Genomic DNA, 19,501 nt, shown 5'->3' on the forward strand with positions numbered 1-19,501 from the left:
GGCTCAGAATGCAGAACTGAGTGTTAACAGCAATATAACATTAGGACAGCAAGAACAAGATAAATAACTTTTGCCCCAGTACAGGCATGCATAGAATCCATACTTATACATCTCATGTACTTCTACAATCTGTTGCATGTAGCAACAACTACCACAATTCAAGTAAAAAAATCCGCAAAATGCCACAAGTTTATATGATTCGCAAAACTTAAACAATTCGCAACACGTGCACAAAAGGAAAAAAAAAAATTGGAGTCTGAAAATTACCATAACATTGTCCCATGAGAAAATAAGCCCAAAAGCTTCATCCGGCTTCATGGCATAACGTATTCTCTGGAGAAAGCTTTCTTGCATCCTATCATTCAAAAAGTCCTACAACAAATCCGTAACCTGTTAGAGAGTGTAAATATCAGTTCTAACAATGATGTTGGACTTCTGAGAGTAAGGACGCCCTTACCACATCAACCTTTAGAGGCCCATCTGGTCTAAATGTCTCGAAACCTTCTCCATATTCTGCTCCAATTGCCTGAAATATAAATACAAGATGTTCAAGCAAATCTCATTCCATTTCTAGCTCAAAATAAGTAGTATAAATTGTAGAACACACTATCATTTTACATTCTAGTTACTCATTGGTTGAACAATCCTAACCTCTTCTAGGTGGACACTTGTTTATTGAAATTCAGAACATGGAAAATTTTCATTATTAACCGTCCAATAGATGTTCACCAAACTAACAATCAGATAATTAGATAGAAGTAATTTTTGCATCATGATACATCTAAAATGTTGCACATAATTTGGATGGTGTAATTTGAACTTCAAGTTTTATGTAATTTAAAGTGCCTGCATATTATCCATCACACCCTGCCAGCATATCAAAGTTTTCCTCTTCTTCAAAAACATAAAACCATGTTATTTCGGGTTAGGAAAAACTCAAGAACAGCACAATGGAGCATCCCACTTGGCGGTGAGGCCTTGTTAGACAAGTTGAAGGCATACACATTGCACACATGATGGGTTGGATGGCATACAAACTACACACACCAAGTGGTCCCATATACGAAGTGTTGTAGAAAAGCATCCTCTAATGCCGGCTGCCGCAGAGGAAACAGCCTCTTTTTATATTTTTGTGAATTTAAAAAATAAAAAAAATAATAATAATAATCATTATTACTAATTATAAATTAATTGAATGATTGGACATATATTTTATATAATATTTACATTAGCTGACCAACCCCAAGTAATTGGGATAAGGCTCAAGTAATGGGTTGGATATATATGATGATATATATGATTACATTTACATTTACGAAGTGATGATGATATATATGATTTATAGCACAATCAAGTTCGCATATGGGTAGGGGGTCTATGCCCAAGGTTTTCCGTATCGGTAACGGGGCCGTAACGGTCACCACCGTTACCGATACGGGTATCGGTCGTAACGGCCGATACGGGGGGCGTAACGACCATTACAACCCCATAATGGTTTTTTTTTAATCCCAAAATTTTCTGAAAAAAATATCTAGAAAATCTAGAATAATGTAAATATTCCAAATCTGTATTCATTTTTTGTTTTGAACATATTTATGGTAGTATAGCGGTCCACTCTTTTTGGTGAGAGTGTTGTATTGGCTATCTAGTGAATTTATGAACATGGTTATGTGTCTCTAATGTTTATGCATCACAATCAAGCATTAGAATTAGAAATCTAAAAAAAAAACAAAAAAACAAAACAAACAAACAAACAAACATATATACCACTTTTTTTCAATTTTTTGAAAAAAATGACCCTTGGAGCTTCTTTTCCCTCCAATCGCTTCAATTTACTATTTTAATCCTAAAAATTATAGTACAAGTGGTCAAAATCTATTGTAGTATAATGTAGGAAAGTTTTTGGAATGAGAAGGGTGGAAAAATGAAGAAAAATGGATTCACATAGAAAAAAGAAGTGATTGTTTTTCGTCCATTACGGGGGGAACGTTCGTTTAGCCCCATAATAGCCATTACAGCCCCTGTAACGGCCGATATGGTCCCAAAGAACCAACTACCCCATTTCACTCATGTATCGTATAACGGTCATGGCCGTTACCTATACATTTCGGCCTTTACGGTCATATTGTAACGAATACGGAACACCTTGGTCATTTCGGATCATATTTGTACTAATCTGACATTATGGTTTTATGCTTTTGTGAACGTTGGTTTCCTGCGCCCACATGTTTTCTGTGTGTGGGTTAACTCATGTATATGATGTAGTTGATTTAGAGTCGTCACTAGCCAGTTAGCTCAAAATCTTACAATCGACTAGACCGTATAGAATTTGCAAAAGCCAGAGATTCCGGGGACTTTCTTGCTTTGAAATGACTCCTGATCTATGACCTGTGATTCTGAGTAAGGTGTTAAGCATCTTCTTTGTCCGCACGGGCATGCGGTCTCTACTTCTTGTGATTAACTGATTTTAGAGGATTTGATGATTATATGCTAAAATGTGAAAAAATATTAAAAATGGGATTAGGCAGCCTCGGGTTTTTAATGTGACGGGATTCGGAATTCTAGCAAGTCATGGAGCATATGCTCAGAGATCGCCTATAGAAGCAAGGAGGTTAAGAGATAATGTGATCATACGAATTTCTGATGTACGACTAAACAACCATGAATTTCTAATGTGACAGGATCCGAGATTCCAACAAGTCATAGAGCATATGCTCAGAGGAAGCCTAAAGCAAGGGGGTTGAGAAGGGATATAATGATGTTAGTGATAAGATGCAAATGCAAACGATGGTGGCTCAATCTTAGGCTTGCAAGCAGAAGCAGTTCAAATGATTGAGAGGCTCACGCAAAATGGATGGTTGAGAGCGCACTACGATTGGAAACCGTAGCCCAGGTGAGCCTAGGCTCAAGGAGAAGGCCAGAGTCAGCTAGGAGGCCTTAAGAGGGAGTGTCATATGGTACCTCTCTTTTCTCCACCAATCACAAGCTTCCACATTAGCATTTGCCCTCCAAAGTCTCCAATATTTCCAAAATGCCACCCTAAAGCCCTATTTATACCCCCCCCCCCCCCCCCCCCCCAAATTCATACATAACAACAATCCATTCTTAAGGGAGGGAGGGGGAGAGAGAGAGAGAGTAAGAGAGGGAGAGCATGAACTTATAAGGTCTCATTCATTCTAACCCCCTCTCTAGCCTTCTCCAAGCCCCTTAGCCCGCTCTAACCTCCTCCCCAAGCTTAGGCTCACACGAGCTACGGTTTCTAACCATAGTGCGCGCTCACCCATCCACTACACCTGAGCCTCTCTATATCTAAGCCGTTTTAAGTTTGCAAGCCCGATTCAAGCCACCACCATTTGCATTTGCATCTTAACATTAGCATCATTGCATCCCTTCTCAAACCCCCTGCTCCTATAGGCTTTCTATGAGCCCATCCACTACACATGAGTGTCTCTATATCCAAGCCGCTTCAAGTTTGCAAGCCCGATATCGGGCCACCATCATTTGCATTTGCATCTTTACATTAGCATCATTGCATCCCTTCTCAAACCCTCTGCTCCTCTAGGCTTTCTATTAGCACATCCACTACACCTGAGCCTCTCTACATCCAAGTCACTTCAAGTTTGTAAGCCCGATATCGGGCCACCTCATTTGCATTTGCATCTTAACATTAGCATCATTGCATCCCTTCTCACCCCCCCTGCTCCTCAAGGCTTTCTATGAGCGTATACTTTGTGACTTGCCAGAATTCCAAATCATGTCAATCAAAAACTCATGGTTGCCCAGTCCCTCTTTTTCCCTATTCTTTAGTTCTTCTTGGATACCGGTTGTTGGACGAAGCGCCCTTGCGTTCGTTCCGCAACTATCTCCAGGTCGACCTATAGCGGTTACGAAGTGATTGTCCATGGCCGACTAGTACACAATCATCACATTAGCATATCACTATTCACACCATCACATCATCTCTTAACCCCCTTGCTTCTCTAGGAATTCTTTGAGCATATGCTCTATAACTTGTCAAAATCTCGGACCTTGTCACATCAGAAACTCGAAGCTACCTAGTCTCATTTTTAATATTTTTTTGCATTTTAGCGTAAAATCACCAAATCCCATAAGACCAATTAATCACACGAAGTAAAGACCGCACGCTTGTCCAAGTAAATATGGTGCCTAACACATTCTCTCTCTATAACTGAGGTCCCTTACCCGTAATCCCATATCGCAAATTAGGAATCATTTCAAAGCAAGAATGTCCTCGAATTCTCTAGCTTTAATAGATTCTGCGGGGTCGAGCTGACTGCGGGATTTTGAGCTAATTGGCTAGTGGAGACTCTAAGTTAACTACATCATATACACAAGTCAACCCACACACATAAAGAAAACACATGGGCGCAGGAAACTAGCGTTCACAACTTCTAGCGTAGATTAACTTGTAGCATCTATCTATATTTACAATTTAGAGATTTAGACTTTGATTTATGTGACAACATGCAAGTATATAATTTTATGCATGCAGGAACTATATAATAATATTCATCATTTCATATATAAATTACGATATGGACTCTATACAGAATTGTATTGAATATACCTTGTGTATGTACAAGAGCAACTCACATGATCCCACCCCTAGCATACCAAACAGTGGAGGAAGTAGCATACCACATAACGGTTCCCATGCCAGGCCAAAATCAGTCAAAATCAACTCCAAGTCATTTGAAACCAAACGCAAGTTGGTCAGAACAAACACCAAATCAGTTGGAATCAGACCCGTTACTAGAAAATGACTCCAAATCAAATCAGAACCAGCTCCAAATCAATCAGAACCGGTCCTGAATTCAATTGAACATGCCAAATCCAACACAAATTGAACAGAAGAGAACGGGCACTTACCAGAAATCAACCTTGAGAAGACTCAAGACCGAGGAGTAAACCCCCAGTTCAGTGTTGGAACTGAACCAGGCTAAACTGAAATCCAAAACCTGTTGGAGCCAATTCCAAAATCAATAGGGTTGAACAGGAACCAAAATCAGAACCCAGTCCATTTCACCCTACAAGAGGCCAGGAGCCAATATTTTTTAGGCAGCCACCAAAAGACAAACCTGCCCCTCGGATTTCGAACCCAAACAGGATTGAACCAAGACCTAAAGGGTTTGCCTCTGTTACCAATATCAAAAAGCTCAATTTTGATCCCTAAAGGGTCATAACCAAAAGCAATTCCCTGGCCAAACAATATTTGTTTTTTTTTTAATAACAACAGGGTTTCCCCGCCCCTTAAAGGTGAGACTATTTCCTACGGATGCACGCAATCACCCGCCAACCACATGCATCGGGTAATCCACGGAGAAGGGAATCGAACTCGCGTTTGTGGGGAGTAAACCCACGACCGAATCCGTTCACCCAAACCGTGACGGGTGCCAAGCAATATTTGTTAGTAATGGATGTACCTTGAGGGGTTGTTTGGTTGCCTGTAAATTTTTAAGTTGTAAACACTTTACACCTAAAAAGAGTTTCGGGTGTAAAGTGTTTAGAGTTTATCCTGTTTGACTTTAAGCTGTGAAGTGTTTACCGATAGCTGCTAGAGAGAGAGAGAGAGAGAGAGAGAGAGAGAGACTATTGGCTGCAAGCCTCTCTTGAAGAATTCAAAAAAAAAAAAAAAAAGACCATTGACCTTGTAATTTGATTACCAGTAATCTGAAATACTGAAACACAGCAAAATGCAAGGATTCTAAGGAGTCATTTAGATACCCTATAAAATCTTTTAGTTGAGAAGGGTTTACAAGTAAAGACATTACATGAGTTGTTTGAATGCCTACAATTGCCTGTAAAATCTTTACATGATGCAAGCACTATACAGATTCTACGGGCTTTTAGAATCCTAGAATTTTTATGTGTTTCATATTATAGGTAATCCGGTAATAGGCTCAACAGCTTCTTCTTTTATATTCTTCAAGAGAGGCGTGCAACTAACACGCTCCTTGCAGCTAGTAGTTGCTTGAAAACACTTTACAGATTAAAGCCAAACAAGACAGACTGTAAACACTTTAAACCTACACCTGAAAATAGTTTCAGTGTAAAGTGATTGCAACTTAAAATTTCACAGGCATCCAAATAACCCCTAAAAGCCCCTGCCTATAAAGCGTTTACAACCGGTAAAGGGTTTATAGCCACAGGGAACATACAGCCCATGTAACGTCTTTACCTGTAAACCCTTAACAACTAATGGATTTTACAGGCAACCAAACGACCCCTTATCCTTCTGTTTACAATTGATTAATCACGAAATTTCATGATATTTGGTTCAGCCAAACGCAACCTAAAATACATTTCTTACTCTCGACAATGTGTAGGGTTAAAAATCGGATACTAATTGTTGGGGAAGAGAATAAGAATCATCTGAGTCAGTGAGGATTTTTATCAATGAAATATTTATTTTATTCAATTACTTTGGGTTCTTATCAGAGAACAGATATTTATAAAATTAAAAATAAATTATTTATAAAAAAAAAAAAAACAGAAATCGCTCGATTTCTTATCAAGCACTTCATTTCAAGCAAAACCCAGAAATTGAAATCCAAACCAATACAATTTCTTCCAAAATACACATCAAAATGCCAAAATAAAAAATACCAACATCACTGTAAGAAAATTAAAATTATATTGAAATAAAATAAAATAAAAGATATTGAAATTCCTAACCTCTTCCATGAAAATCTTACTGGGTCTGACGAATGACCCATTTACAGGCTCTTTATCATCAGACGCAGAGGCTTTGATTGTCAAGAGACGCTTTACTGGGATTGGGCGGTTCGATTTCTGCAATATAATAATAATAATAAACCGAAAAAATTAGAAAAAAAAACAGATAATTACGAAAAATGAGGAGAAAATTACAAATGAATAGGCGTCTTACCGATAATAATCTGAGCTTGTTGGGAAGCTGTGAGACACGAAAACGAGACGTGGGTCCGACGGTGAGGAAAGAGGAGTACCTGAAATGGTAGTCCATCGAAGAGAGAAAAGAAAGAGAGGTGGGAGAGGGCTTTGCAGAAGCGTCTACTTAAAACGAGAGAGACTTCGAACATGGGAGCGGATTAGGTGCGGCTCCGGCCTCACCCAATACGGTGCGGCCCTGACCGTGGGGCCCACTTTCGTGGATGTATTGTATATCCACGCCGTCCATAATTTTTTCCAGTTAATTTTATGATATGAGGAAAAATATGAATCAGATATAAATCTCAGGTGGGCCATACAATATGAAAAAGTGATGCTTAAACGTCCACCATTAAAAAATTCTTAGGGCCCAGAAATGTTTATTTTCCATCCAACCTGTTGATAAAATCAAAAATCCCTGGATGAACAGAGATAAAATGTCAGATTGATCCAAAACATTTCTGGCCCGCAAATAATTTTAATGATCAGTCACCACTTTTTTCCAATTGTATGGTCCACCTGAGAATTGGATCTACTTCGTTTTTGTCATGATAAGCTAAAACGATCTGGGAAAACGAATGAACGGTGTGGATATGAAATAAATATATCAAGGTGGGTCCAACGGTCAGGAACGCACCATGTTGGGTGGGGACGGGCCACAACTAATACGCCCCTTCGAACATGGGAGATTACCATACGTGGGCCGCATTGTTTGCCCGACTTTCTGTTTTGGGACGCGGATTGCGTCCCGGCCCGCCCGTCTCTAGCCACGAACGGGCAGTTCTGTGGGCGGGCCCACCATGATGTATCTGTTTATCCACGCCGTCCATCCCTTATCTAAGATTACTTTAACGTATGTGCAGAAAAGTGAAGAAGATCCAACTCTCAAGTGGACCACACCAAAGATGATTATTGCATTTAATGGAACTCGCGTTTGATGTTTTGTACATTTGATGCAACCCAAGCTTATTATTTGGTGTGGTCCAGTTGAGCGTTGGATCTGGTATTGTTTTTAGCAAATATCTTAAAATGATCTTAGAAAAGGGATGGACGGTTTGGATAAATAGATACATCACGGTGGCCCCGCCCACAGAGCTGTCCGTTCGTGGCTAGAGACTGGGGTAGGACGCAATCCACGTCCTCAGTTTTGACAGGTGGGGCTAGTGATGAAGCAATCTAGACCATCGGTTTGTTTCTACACCTCGTAAGATTTGAATCTGTGGGCTTGAATTAGACATTTGGGATGAGAATTACAAGGAAGAGACGGATTTAACCGAAAACGGTCAATGGACAGTGGGGGATGCGGATTGCGTACTAATCCCGACCGTCTCTAGCCACGAACAGGCAGTTCTGTGGGTGGGCCCACCGTATCTGTTTATCCATGCCGTCCATCACTTTTTTCAGATCAATTTAAGGTATGTTTACAGAAATTAGGCAGATCCAACGCTAATCCGCGTCCGTGGCTGGGAGATTTTGGAGGGGCATGCACCATCCAACGGTGGGATTCAACAGATCTTACAAATCTTGCGCGCCTGTCAATCCGGACCGTCCAAATGTTTGCCCCACTTGAAATGGAGAATAAAATGAAGTTCTAACCGTTCACCTACTGTTGGCTGTTTTATTATTAGCCGTTCATTTGAAGGACACCATATGTTAGGATGATTAGATCATGCAGTCATCGAGGGTTGGTAAATCCGCAGTGAGCCATAATATATGGACGATCTTGATTGATGCGCGTGTATTCTGTGTCGGCTGTGGATGGCACCCCACAACTTATGAAATGGTGGTGAACAAGCACTGTAGCCTCTTCGTTCCGTGGCGAATGGAGGTTTTTGTAGGTGGACCGATGGCGGTCCCTCGTCCCAGCATCTCCACCATACACGTGGCAGACGTATAGGACAGGTGAAACCGTTCATCTGGTGCACCGCACGCAACGTTGCAATTCGAAAACCCTGGCTACCTGATTCATACCACTTTCACTGGCCAAATACGGTCCATCGCAACACTTTTTCCTTGACTGTCCTGTAACTAATTTGACGGCTGAGATGGTCCGGTTGCTGTGATAGACCCATCTGAATTTTTAAACAGATCACCTACACAGTGGGAGCATCTTCATGGATGGTATGGATCTCGTGCCTATGTCCCTGGCACGTGTGGTGGTGTGTACAGTTGCGGTATTGTACAGTGTACATGCATGTTGAATTAGCTAAGTTCCGTATCCACATATCCGGATCAGATGCGATCTACAAGCGCCCAACCACAAGCACTCACACGTGTCAATGCTTCATAGGTGTGGAAGATCCAAACGGTTCATCAGACGGACCCAGGAGGAATGTTTCTAACCTCAAAGTTTCGACACGCCTGTATATCTAGTGGGCCCACTTTGTACGAAAAATTAACATTTTAAAAAGGATAACCGAAGGTTCGTATTTAATATACATGTGTGTGCCACCTGATCAGTGGTCCATATTATTCTTAGGGTCAACGAGCATGCAGATATAGCACACGTGTGTTACGTCCATATGTGTGGAACGCTTTATCTTTTGTGCATCTGCAAATAGCGTTCTCCTGTGGAAATAGTCTTTGTCACGAGAGAAATTTTAGACCTCTAGAAAGCCTTTCGCAGGAAGTTCCTGCGCCGGGGACCTATGTGGGGCCTACCTTGATGTTTTTGAGAAATCTACTACGTCCATACATTTTGTGAGATCATTTTAGGACATAAGGCCAAAAATGAACCGGGTCCAATACTCAAGTGGGCTGCAAAAGTGAGAATTTAATATCCACAGTTGAAATATTTGTGGGGCCAAAAAAGTTTTGAATTAGGCTAATATTTGTGTTTTCAGTTTATCCAAGTAGTAATGATGTTATGAAAGGAATGGATGGCGTTCAAAAATCACTGTCGACCCTAGAGATATTTCAACGGTGGAAATTTTCCTACCCACTTTTTCCTTTAGTACGGACATCTTGAGTATTGGATCCGGCTCGATTTTGGCCTTAGCTCCTAAAATGATCTCAAAAAACGGATGTACGTGATGGATCTCTCATAAACATCAAGGTAGGCCCCACATAGTTCACCAGCGCAGGAACTTCCTGCGAAAGGCTTTCGCAGGAAATCCGCGTCCAAATTTCACTGCTCTAGAAAGGCGCGCGGATTGGTGAGTCCGGGGTAACAGTGTCGCGGATGTGTCCCTGACCGTGGGCCCACCTTGATATATTTTTTGTATATCCACTCCGTCCATCAGTTTTTTCAGATCATTTTATAGCATTATCATTAAAATTAAGCATATCCGAATTTCAAATGGACCACATCACATTAAACAGTGTTCATTGAAGCCCATCATTACAATTTTCTTGGGGCCCATATAAATATTTATTTACCATCCAACCGGTTGATAAGGTCACACAGACATGGATAAAGAGAAAGCATAAATATCAGCTTGATCCAAAACTTTCGTGACCCACAATAAATTTTTAATGGTCAGTGGCCACTGTTTCCTATGGTATAATCCGCTTGACATTTAGATCTACTTCATTTTTTTGGGATCACGCCTAAAATGAGGCCAAACGACTGATGGACAGAACCGATATATAACACATGTATCAAGGTGGGCCACGCGTTCAGGGACTCACCCATAATCTGTTAACCCGGAGTCACCTAATCAGCCCTCCCTGGGGATACAGATCTGGACACGGATTTCCGGCGCTGGGAACTTAGGCGGGGCCCACCGTAATGTTTGTCAGGAGTCTACTTCGTCCACCCATTTTTTGAGATAATTTTAAGAGATTAGAACAAAATCAAACAGAATACAAGACTCAGCTGGGCCGTACTAAAGGAAAAGGTATCTAGGGAAATTCCTACCATTAAAACCTTCCTGGGTTCCATAGTAATGATTACATGCCATCCATACCCTTAATAAGGTCATTCTTATGGGGATAACTGAAAACGCAAATATTAGCATGATTCAAAACTTGTGTGGCCCCACAAATATTTCAACTGTGGATGCTTAATTATCACGTTTTCGGCCCACTTAGCATTGAATACGGTCCATCTTTGGCCTCATGTCCTAAAATGAACTCACAAAACGGACGAGGATTTCTCGTAAACTTCCCACTGGGCCCCACCTGCGTTCCCAGCGCAGGAACTTCCTGCGAAAGCCTTGGGAAGGAAATCCGCGTCCGTCAGATCTACGGTACGCAACCACTTAGAAATTGAAGACGTGTCAAACACTACCATCTTGTATTTATCATGAACCAAAAAAATAAATAAAGCTTTTTCATTACCTGGCTATCAAGACATTTATTTGACGGTTAAAAAATGAAAAGCATAATATCCTACGGTTCTATTTCAATGAACAAGTGTCAACGTTCTGTTTATAATGTCAAGCACATAAAAATAATATGGGGATACAAAGGTGACCGCTGAATCCTTTCCTGTGGCGTGGCCCACTTAGATCTTGGATTTTCCACATTTTTCGAGATATACCCTAACGTAATATGGTGAAAAGGATCAACGGAATGGATGGTGCATGATCATCATGGTGGACCCCACAGTGGTGCGAGCGGGCTATAATAAAGTTGCATCATCCGGCTTCTCCAAAGATGAGATTTGCTAAGCCGCACGTGTGCAATACAAATATAGGTCCAAGATCCAATCCATCCATTGGAAAGGTGGGCCATAGTTTGCAAAACAAACATACAGCTCTAAAAACACCTTTCTGACATTTTCTAATACATCCTCCTGTTTTGGATACAAGGCTCGGCACGTGTGCACGTCCTTTGACAAATTTGTAGAAGGAAAATTATTTCAAATTTGATAAATTATTTTTTAAAAACGCTTATTTTAGCAAAGCCAAACAGCCCCAACCCGAGTGACACGTGTCAATACCACTGTTTTAGTAACAAAATAAATCATTTTTTTTATGGAAAATACTCTGATACTCAGAAAGGGTGTGATAGATGATACGCATCCAATTTGTGGGCCATTGATTGAGAGATTAGGATCTTCCGATCTTAAATTCTTTTGAAGCAACACCCATCCATTATGTATCTGATCACATCAACGGTTTGGATCACCGAAGCAGAGAGCCACTTTCATGAATCATGCGTTCCAGCAAAAAGCAAGCTTTCTTGCTAATCAATTTATGAAGATAAAAAGAACTTAAAATTTCTGGAGATTTGAAAAGGCAAAAATAAAAATGAAAGAAAACCCATTTGATTGAAATCCTAATATTACAAACATCAGTACAATAGCCAAATGACTTGCCTTTGAGAGACAGGTAATGAAAATGCATCAGCCGTTCGGTCTCTTCGATGCGAGTGAACGGTCCACCATACTCCAAAACTCTTCAGTAGAAACTTCGTTCCGACAATTGTGGCCGTTGGATCGATCTCTGAGGACATCCATCAAGCAAATCAATGGTCCAAAAGCTCCCTATTTCAAGAAGAATTTATAGATTTGTTGGATGTGTAAATACATGAGTCCACACGTGGCCAAAACATCTATCTGCTGTGGCCCACCATGGATTGGCCATGACGACAAAAGAAGCTGGTTGCGATCTAACCCCTCAAATTACCAAGTTGAATTCGGACCATCGATCATCCTTAATCATCCATTTGAATGGCATCGATCAAATGGTCCAGGTCATCAACCTCCATAATTTTAGGATGACGGTAAACCACGGTGATTCACAACAAATGAACGGTTCAGATGCATGGAAAAGCACTTAACAACCCATTGAGGGGAGCGGATTATGTGTGGCCCACCTGATGCATATATTCTATATCCACGTTGTCCATCCATTTTGATGGATCATTTTAGAGTATGAGCCAAAAAATGAAGCAGATCCAATTATCAAGTGGACCAAGGGAAAACAATGGTTCTTGACCATTAATAGGCCACAAATGTTTTGGATCAAGCTGATATTTGTTTTTCTACTTCATCCAGATTTACGAACCTTATCAACGGCTTGGATGACAAATAAACATTATGAAAACATTACAATGGGCCCAGAAAGTTTTTAATGGTAAGGCGTTCAATGACCTCTGTTCCCTATGGTATGGTCCACCTGATAATTAGATCTGCTTCATTTTTAGGCTCACGAGCTAAAATGATCTGAAAAAATGGATGGACGGCATGGATATAAAATATATGCATCAAGGTGGGCCCCATAGTAAGGGCCGCACCATCTTGGACAAGGCCGGGCCCACCTAATTCACTCCCACATTAGGTTCAGGTTCTCAACTTATTCTAGTGGGGCCCATGGTTCTTGATCCAAACAATTGATATTATGAGATGGTCCGTTCATCAAAATCCCCCATATTGAAAGATCCACGCCGTAGAATATTTGCATTTTTTAAGTTTATTTCTGGAGCACGTGACATCCAAGGTGGGGCCCATAATATCAAAAGCTTGGATCGTTAAACCATATGGCCTACCTGAACAAGCTGAAAATGTAAAAGATAAATACAATGATAATAATAAAATTTAAGAGATTTAAGGGTGGGGCCCATTCTTCATTGATCCTGACAGATGTTGCAATGGGACCCACTCTCAAAACCTTCCAGATTAGAAGACCCTATCCATTAGCCCTCTTTTAGGGACCTATAATCCGGGAGGTTTTTTTGCAATCCCCCATCCAAGTTCTGTACTAGAAAATCAACGGTCCGGATGACCGCAAAATGAGCTCTATTTGTACACAATTGTAGTTGAAAATTCGACCACCTTTACTGTAGTTGTTCTCTTTGTCTGGAACCTCCTTCGGTCAATCTCAAACATATCCTCGCTCCTGCATGTCTTCTTAAATCTTTTCCTGCGTGAAAATGCGCATCATAAGGAATGATTCCATACAAGTACTGCATACGACATCTGAGTCATGCAAAAGATGGGCCACAACATGAAGGACTGAGGACTGTAGATTTGTTGAAAATTATTCTTAACCCTGCTGGTTGGAAGTATCAAATCTAGAGGAGCCTAAGAACAAGCTAGTGCTGAGGCTTGTTGGGATTTTAGAAAGACGATGGAGATGGCATAAACAGTTCAAAATCTTAGATTTAATTAATTAATGGATTCACATATAGATGTTATTAAATCTAAAAGCTTCAACATAGAACTAAAATTAATATTATATATCCACAATTGTAGTGAGATTAGATATTATCGCTTGATACTGGGGTTTCAATCATGAGGTTTCTCCCCAATCTATCCCATATGAGAAGTGAGAACCCCCTCCGCCTACAAAAGGGCTAGGAGCATGTGCTAAGAGAGGCACTCAATCAATGAACTTTGTAGACGTATTGATGAAAGAGGGAGAGGAGAAGATGCTCTCTCTCTCTCTCTCTCTAGCATAGAATCTATATAAAGAAGAGAGTTTCAAAGGGAGAAACTAATTTAAGTATGCTACTCCACTATTTTATAAACTTTAATTAATACAACTCACTACATCTAAAATATGTAATTTTACCTATCTATGTATTTAAATTGACCAAATCCCTCAACTCTCAAGACTACCATCCTTAGCTTAATCTTCAGTGTAAGTTCAAGCAATGGATCAGTGGATCTTAAACATTGGATGTCCATCCTCAACTAAACTTTAATGCATGCTCTGAGCTTTGCCCACATGCCGACCACCGATGTAACCTCACAAAGTTAGACAAAGAACATAACAATAAAACCTTGAACTTCTTGCACATCTTAGGTTTAAGGATCAAGTCAATCAAGTGTGGGCATGAGGAGATTGTTGGCCCACATGCCGACCACCGATGTAACCTCACAAAGTTAGACAAAGAACATAACAATAAAACCTTGAACTTCTTGCACATCTTAGGTTTAAGGATCAAGTCAATCAAGTGTAGGCATGAGGAGACTGTTGGGATTTTGGCATGCGGAATCACACGGATCTATATCTAGGATAGCAATCCAATGGCACCAAGCACACACAAGAAAACACACAGATTTAATGTGAAAAACCCTTTCAGGAAAAAACCACGACACAAAGCGACAGAATTCTACTATGAAAGCATTAATTACAAAGAGAGAAGACTTGACTAATTCAAACAACCTCGAATTTCACCCTTGCTACACCCTTTGATAACCCTAAAACCTTTTAGAATACCTTTAGGAAGCCTTAGAATCACTCAAATAGCCCTGGGGACCCTTATTTATAGTTTAGAAAACTTCTCTTTCACACCCTTGCGAAACCGCCTCAGATTTCCGCAGTCCACACAAGATTCGGACTCGAATTTGCGTAACCTCGACTGGTTGAGTGACCCCCTCGACTGGTCGAGATCAAGCCATCCCCTGGACCGGTCGAGTGCCCCGGACACCCAAATAAGAAGCTCGCTGGACTTTGATTCGAGCAAGCCACGACCGGTCGAGTGACCCAAGCATTAAAGACTTTAAAAAAGTCTAACAACAGAGACTCCTCATCTAGAGACTCCAAGTGATCCACCAATGCAAGCATCCAACAGGTCTAGTAACAAGACCCTATGCATACACACACACACACTCACATGTGGGGCAGAGCAAAATGTTGTTATTTTTTCACTAAAAATAAGATGTGATACTTAAACATAACAAATAACAAGAATGTCAATGTTGCATTTTCTTCTTCTTATATTAATTGTGCATTGAATGTTGATGCTTATATGTGACACCTTAGGCTAAGACATGAAATATTAAAGGGTTGTTTGTTCTTTTATTTATAATGATAATTCATGGTAAATAAGCCATCATTATTTACACCTAGATTTACAACCGCTATTCTAATGTTGACAGTGACAGAGAGCCTGTTTGTAAAGCCTTAAAACTTTTACCATGCATCTGCACATTTTAGTATATAAAATTTATGAGGCCCACCGTGATGTATGTATCTTATCCATGCCGTTCATCCATTCCGCCCCCTCATTTTAGCCAACAACCCAAAAATGAGACAGTTTCAAAGCTCAAGTGGACCACACCACAGGAAATAGTGAGACTCGAATGCTAAAGTTGAAAACTTAATAGGGGCCACAAAAGTTTTAGATCAAGCTGATATTTATGCATTCCTTTCACACATGTAAGTGTGAACTTATTAACAGATTTGATGACAGATATACATTCTTGTGGGCCTTAGTAAGCTTTCAATTTTAAATATTAAACGTCATTATCCCCATCGTGTTTCCTGTGGTGTGGTCCACTTAATCTTACAATCTGCCTCATTTTCTAGCTCACATACTAAAATGATACGGTAAAACAGATGGACAGCGTGGACCGCACACATACATCATAGTAGGACTCAGATTTTACAGGTACCGTTCCTGTACAATTTCATGAATTTCAAAACCATTTCCAAGGCAAAATTACATGGGTGTTTCTCTCATTCAAACACTGCCCAAAATTAATTATTATTTATTAATTCTTATTTACATTTGTAATTGAAAAAACAAACAGCCCTAAGTAGATTTCTACACTGGCCCTTGGTGAGAAGAAATTTGAAGTTTGTTTTTGGCTCAATGTAGATTTGATGGTTGTATACTAGCATTGAATGTTGATGCTTATCTGTGACACCTTACACTAAGATAAGGAATAAACCTATGATCAAATGGGCTAAAGCCTAATTCTAAAAGTGGGGTCCATCATATGAATGGACAGGATGGACGAAGACCCTCATCTCAAGCCATCCAAGTACACTTAATTTCCTGAAGCTAGAGTTTTGAGTAATGCTCTCTCCCTCCTATTAACTCCTTTACATGCAGCAAATATGCCAAAAAGTTGTAAAGTCTGTGAAAATCTGAACCGTTCATGAGGTTGGCCACACCATGAAGATGATCTGCACAAAAATCAGGCAGGTTCACTTACAAGTAGTCACCACCATTGAATAAAATGGACGGTTTACAGAATAACTTGCTAATGGTCCCCACATTCAATGTATGGTTGTATCCAGCTTTGTGCATCCTTAAATATCCCAAAGCGATCTTTTATTTTCATTACATGGATTTCAACAACAGCAGCAACTACAACTACAATAACAACAACAACAAGAAGAGAAACACGATCCCCGCACGTTCCATCTTGCGTGCGAGATCCGGACCGTTCATTTGGCGAGAAACGCAAAAACAGAGATGGGTCTTTGAGAAATTATGATTTCAGAGAGAGAGAAGGAAGAACAAGAAGAAGAAAAAAAGATCAAAGAGTTTTAAGAGAATTTTTTTTAAAGGCATGGTTTTTTCTAGAAAATTAAAATAATATGCAGAAAAATACCATTTACAGGAAGAAACTTCGTAGGCATGGATCTTCTTCAAGGATTTTGGTGGAATCGCCATTACAGATGTCAATCGAGCTCTGCAACTTTTCTACTTCTTTCTATGCTTTTTCTTCTTTCTTTTTTTCAGTTCTGCCTTAAATAGAGAGCGGTAAAAGTAGATGGAGAAATACTTCATACTCCGGCAGAGTGTGATGGATGATACGCAGGCTGTTAGAAATGACTGATAATTCAAAGTAAAACTTCCAAGTTCGGTAATTTGACATTAGATTGGTAGATATTTATTGGATGGTTAAAAATGAAATATACAATGGTTTAGAAATAACTTAACTACAGTAGATTCCACAGTTTAGTCTGTTTAATTTGGCTTAGTTTATGCCACGTGTACTATTTTTAAGTGGCTGCGTATCAAGCATCGTACTCCTCCGGAGTATCGAATAACTCCCCAACGTACGATTCTTAGGCAGTAGCAGCTCACTTGCATGTGGCACGTATGATTGATCTAGACCACTCACCAGATGGGTGCCACCATTAAGAATTGCACGGCTAGGAAAGTCACCATGGTATACTAACTGTCTACACGTGTCCTTGAATCTAGGCCATGGGTGCTTTTTTTCTTCGCCGTTTCTATCACATACATATAGGAATGATCCATGTGATGATTTTAACAGCCTGAAATTATTTTTATTGGATTCTTGTATTGATTCACCCATGATGAATGGATCAGATCTTTAATTAATTTTCTGTATTGGCATGTGTGCAGAGATTTCGCATTTCAATCAGCACATGCGCGAATCCACCTATCACCTGGCAACTTCCCTTGGCCAAACGGAAGGGGAGCGGATTGTCTGTGACTGTGACCCGGGCACAGGAGTTTTGTGGAGTACATAGAGGTGTCCGTGACAAATCCACTCCGTCCATCTGTTTTGAAAGACCACAGTCGGACAGAATTGTAAAAATAAGGCAGATCCAAAATTCATTTCGGCCACAACACTTGAAACAGTGGGGATTGAAAGGATGATATTTGTTCCTGTAGTGTAATAATTCTATGAACGGTTTGGATGGAATATAAAAATCATGGTCAGCTCCAAGAAGGTGACCTCTTAGTTTATTTCAGCTCGCCCATTTTAGAGGATCTGAACCGTGGATTATCATTAAAGAATCAAGCAGGTTGGTTATCACAATAGCTAATGGTCCAGATTCAACTTGTAAAGAGATGCTCAGTTCCCCTTTTGGAATGGCACTAATCCAACGTAGCCCCACAAGACGGTCGGTTGAATCCTCTGACCTTGCATCCGTGTAAGCATCATCGAGCGAGATTTTCCAGGCATTGTCCACCCGCAATGTTGAACATCAGATCAACGGTCTGGATTCTCGGACCAAGGTCTCATTTGTACAGGTTGAAGGAGAATGAATGCCGTCCACTCTCACCTTGGAACACCAACTAGATAAGAGATAAAGCCCATCCGACTCTCCCAACTTACTAGTCTCATCACATGTATATTTCCTGCAATCTATTAACTGATTTGAACGATCCTAACCGTTGGATATTGAGCATTTAACATGGAACATCACGGGCTATGTTCTGTCCACGGGATTACTATAATTTCAACAAAAGTACATATTTCAATAGGTTTATTATAATTATTTTTTCAAACATCATACAAGAACGTTAGTTAGGAATATTGCAATTGAATTAGTAATTAATTCAAACTCCGGTAAATATATTATATAATTTCAGTGAATAGTTACCTTTTGATTACATGCGATTTCAAATCCAGTATTTTAAAAACAACACAATTCCACCCCACAGGAATATTGCAATATTGCAAGCGAATTAGTAATTAATTCAAACTCCTGCAAATATATTATATAATTTAAGTGAATAGTTACCTTTTGATTACATGGGATTTCAAGTGCCCCATGTGACATGTACAACACAGTGGGCCCCACAAAGCCTGGGTGTTGCATTATGGTCTTGTACCTTATATTCCTAGGGTTTAGATGCTACCGCTTTTGGGTCATTTGGCACCCTAGGGTTTGTAAAAAGAGGGTTATTAGACATTCCTTAAAATCCAAGATTTACATATTAAGACAATCCAAATTTTATAATTTTTACTACTTTTCAACAAATAATTATATCTGGCTTACATAATTCAAGATTTTGGAATGATCTCCAATCAAGGTAAGCGCTACTTGATTTCAGGGCATGAGGAAAAAATAAAGCCTATCCAAAACTCAAGTACCATAATACGAAATAGTGATAATTGAACACTGGTCATTAAAAACTTCTAGAGCCCTCACAAGAATATTTGTATGTTTTGTCTTTCATT

At 39.9% G+C, this 19,501-nt stretch overlaps 1 protein-coding gene across 1 annotated transcript in view; it reads right to left on the reverse strand.

The window, feature by feature from the left end:
* LOC131253569 (5-amino-6-(5-phospho-D-ribitylamino)uracil phosphatase, chloroplastic) overlaps positions 1 to 7,057 on the reverse strand; it is a 28,834-nt gene extending 21,777 nt beyond the window's left edge. Inside the window, exons 1-4 of the mRNA XM_058254608.1 lie at positions 6,911 to 7,057; positions 6,697 to 6,813; positions 458 to 526; positions 268 to 372 (exon numbers count right to left, since the gene is read on the reverse strand). Of these exons, the coding sequence (XP_058110591.1) occupies positions 268 to 372; positions 458 to 526; positions 6,697 to 6,813; positions 6,911 to 7,006 (387 nt within the window). The 5' untranslated portion in view covers positions 7,007 to 7,057. The remainder of the gene's footprint in view (positions 1 to 267; positions 373 to 457; positions 527 to 6,696; positions 6,814 to 6,910) is intronic.
* Between the last annotated feature and the right edge of the window lie 12,444 nt (positions 7,058 to 19,501).

The sequence above is a fragment of the Magnolia sinica genome, chromosome 8 (assembly GCF_029962835.1).
Source record: "Magnolia sinica isolate HGM2019 chromosome 8, MsV1, whole genome shotgun sequence".
Lineage (NCBI taxonomy): Eukaryota > Viridiplantae > Streptophyta > Magnoliopsida > Magnoliales > Magnoliaceae > Magnolia > Magnolia sinica.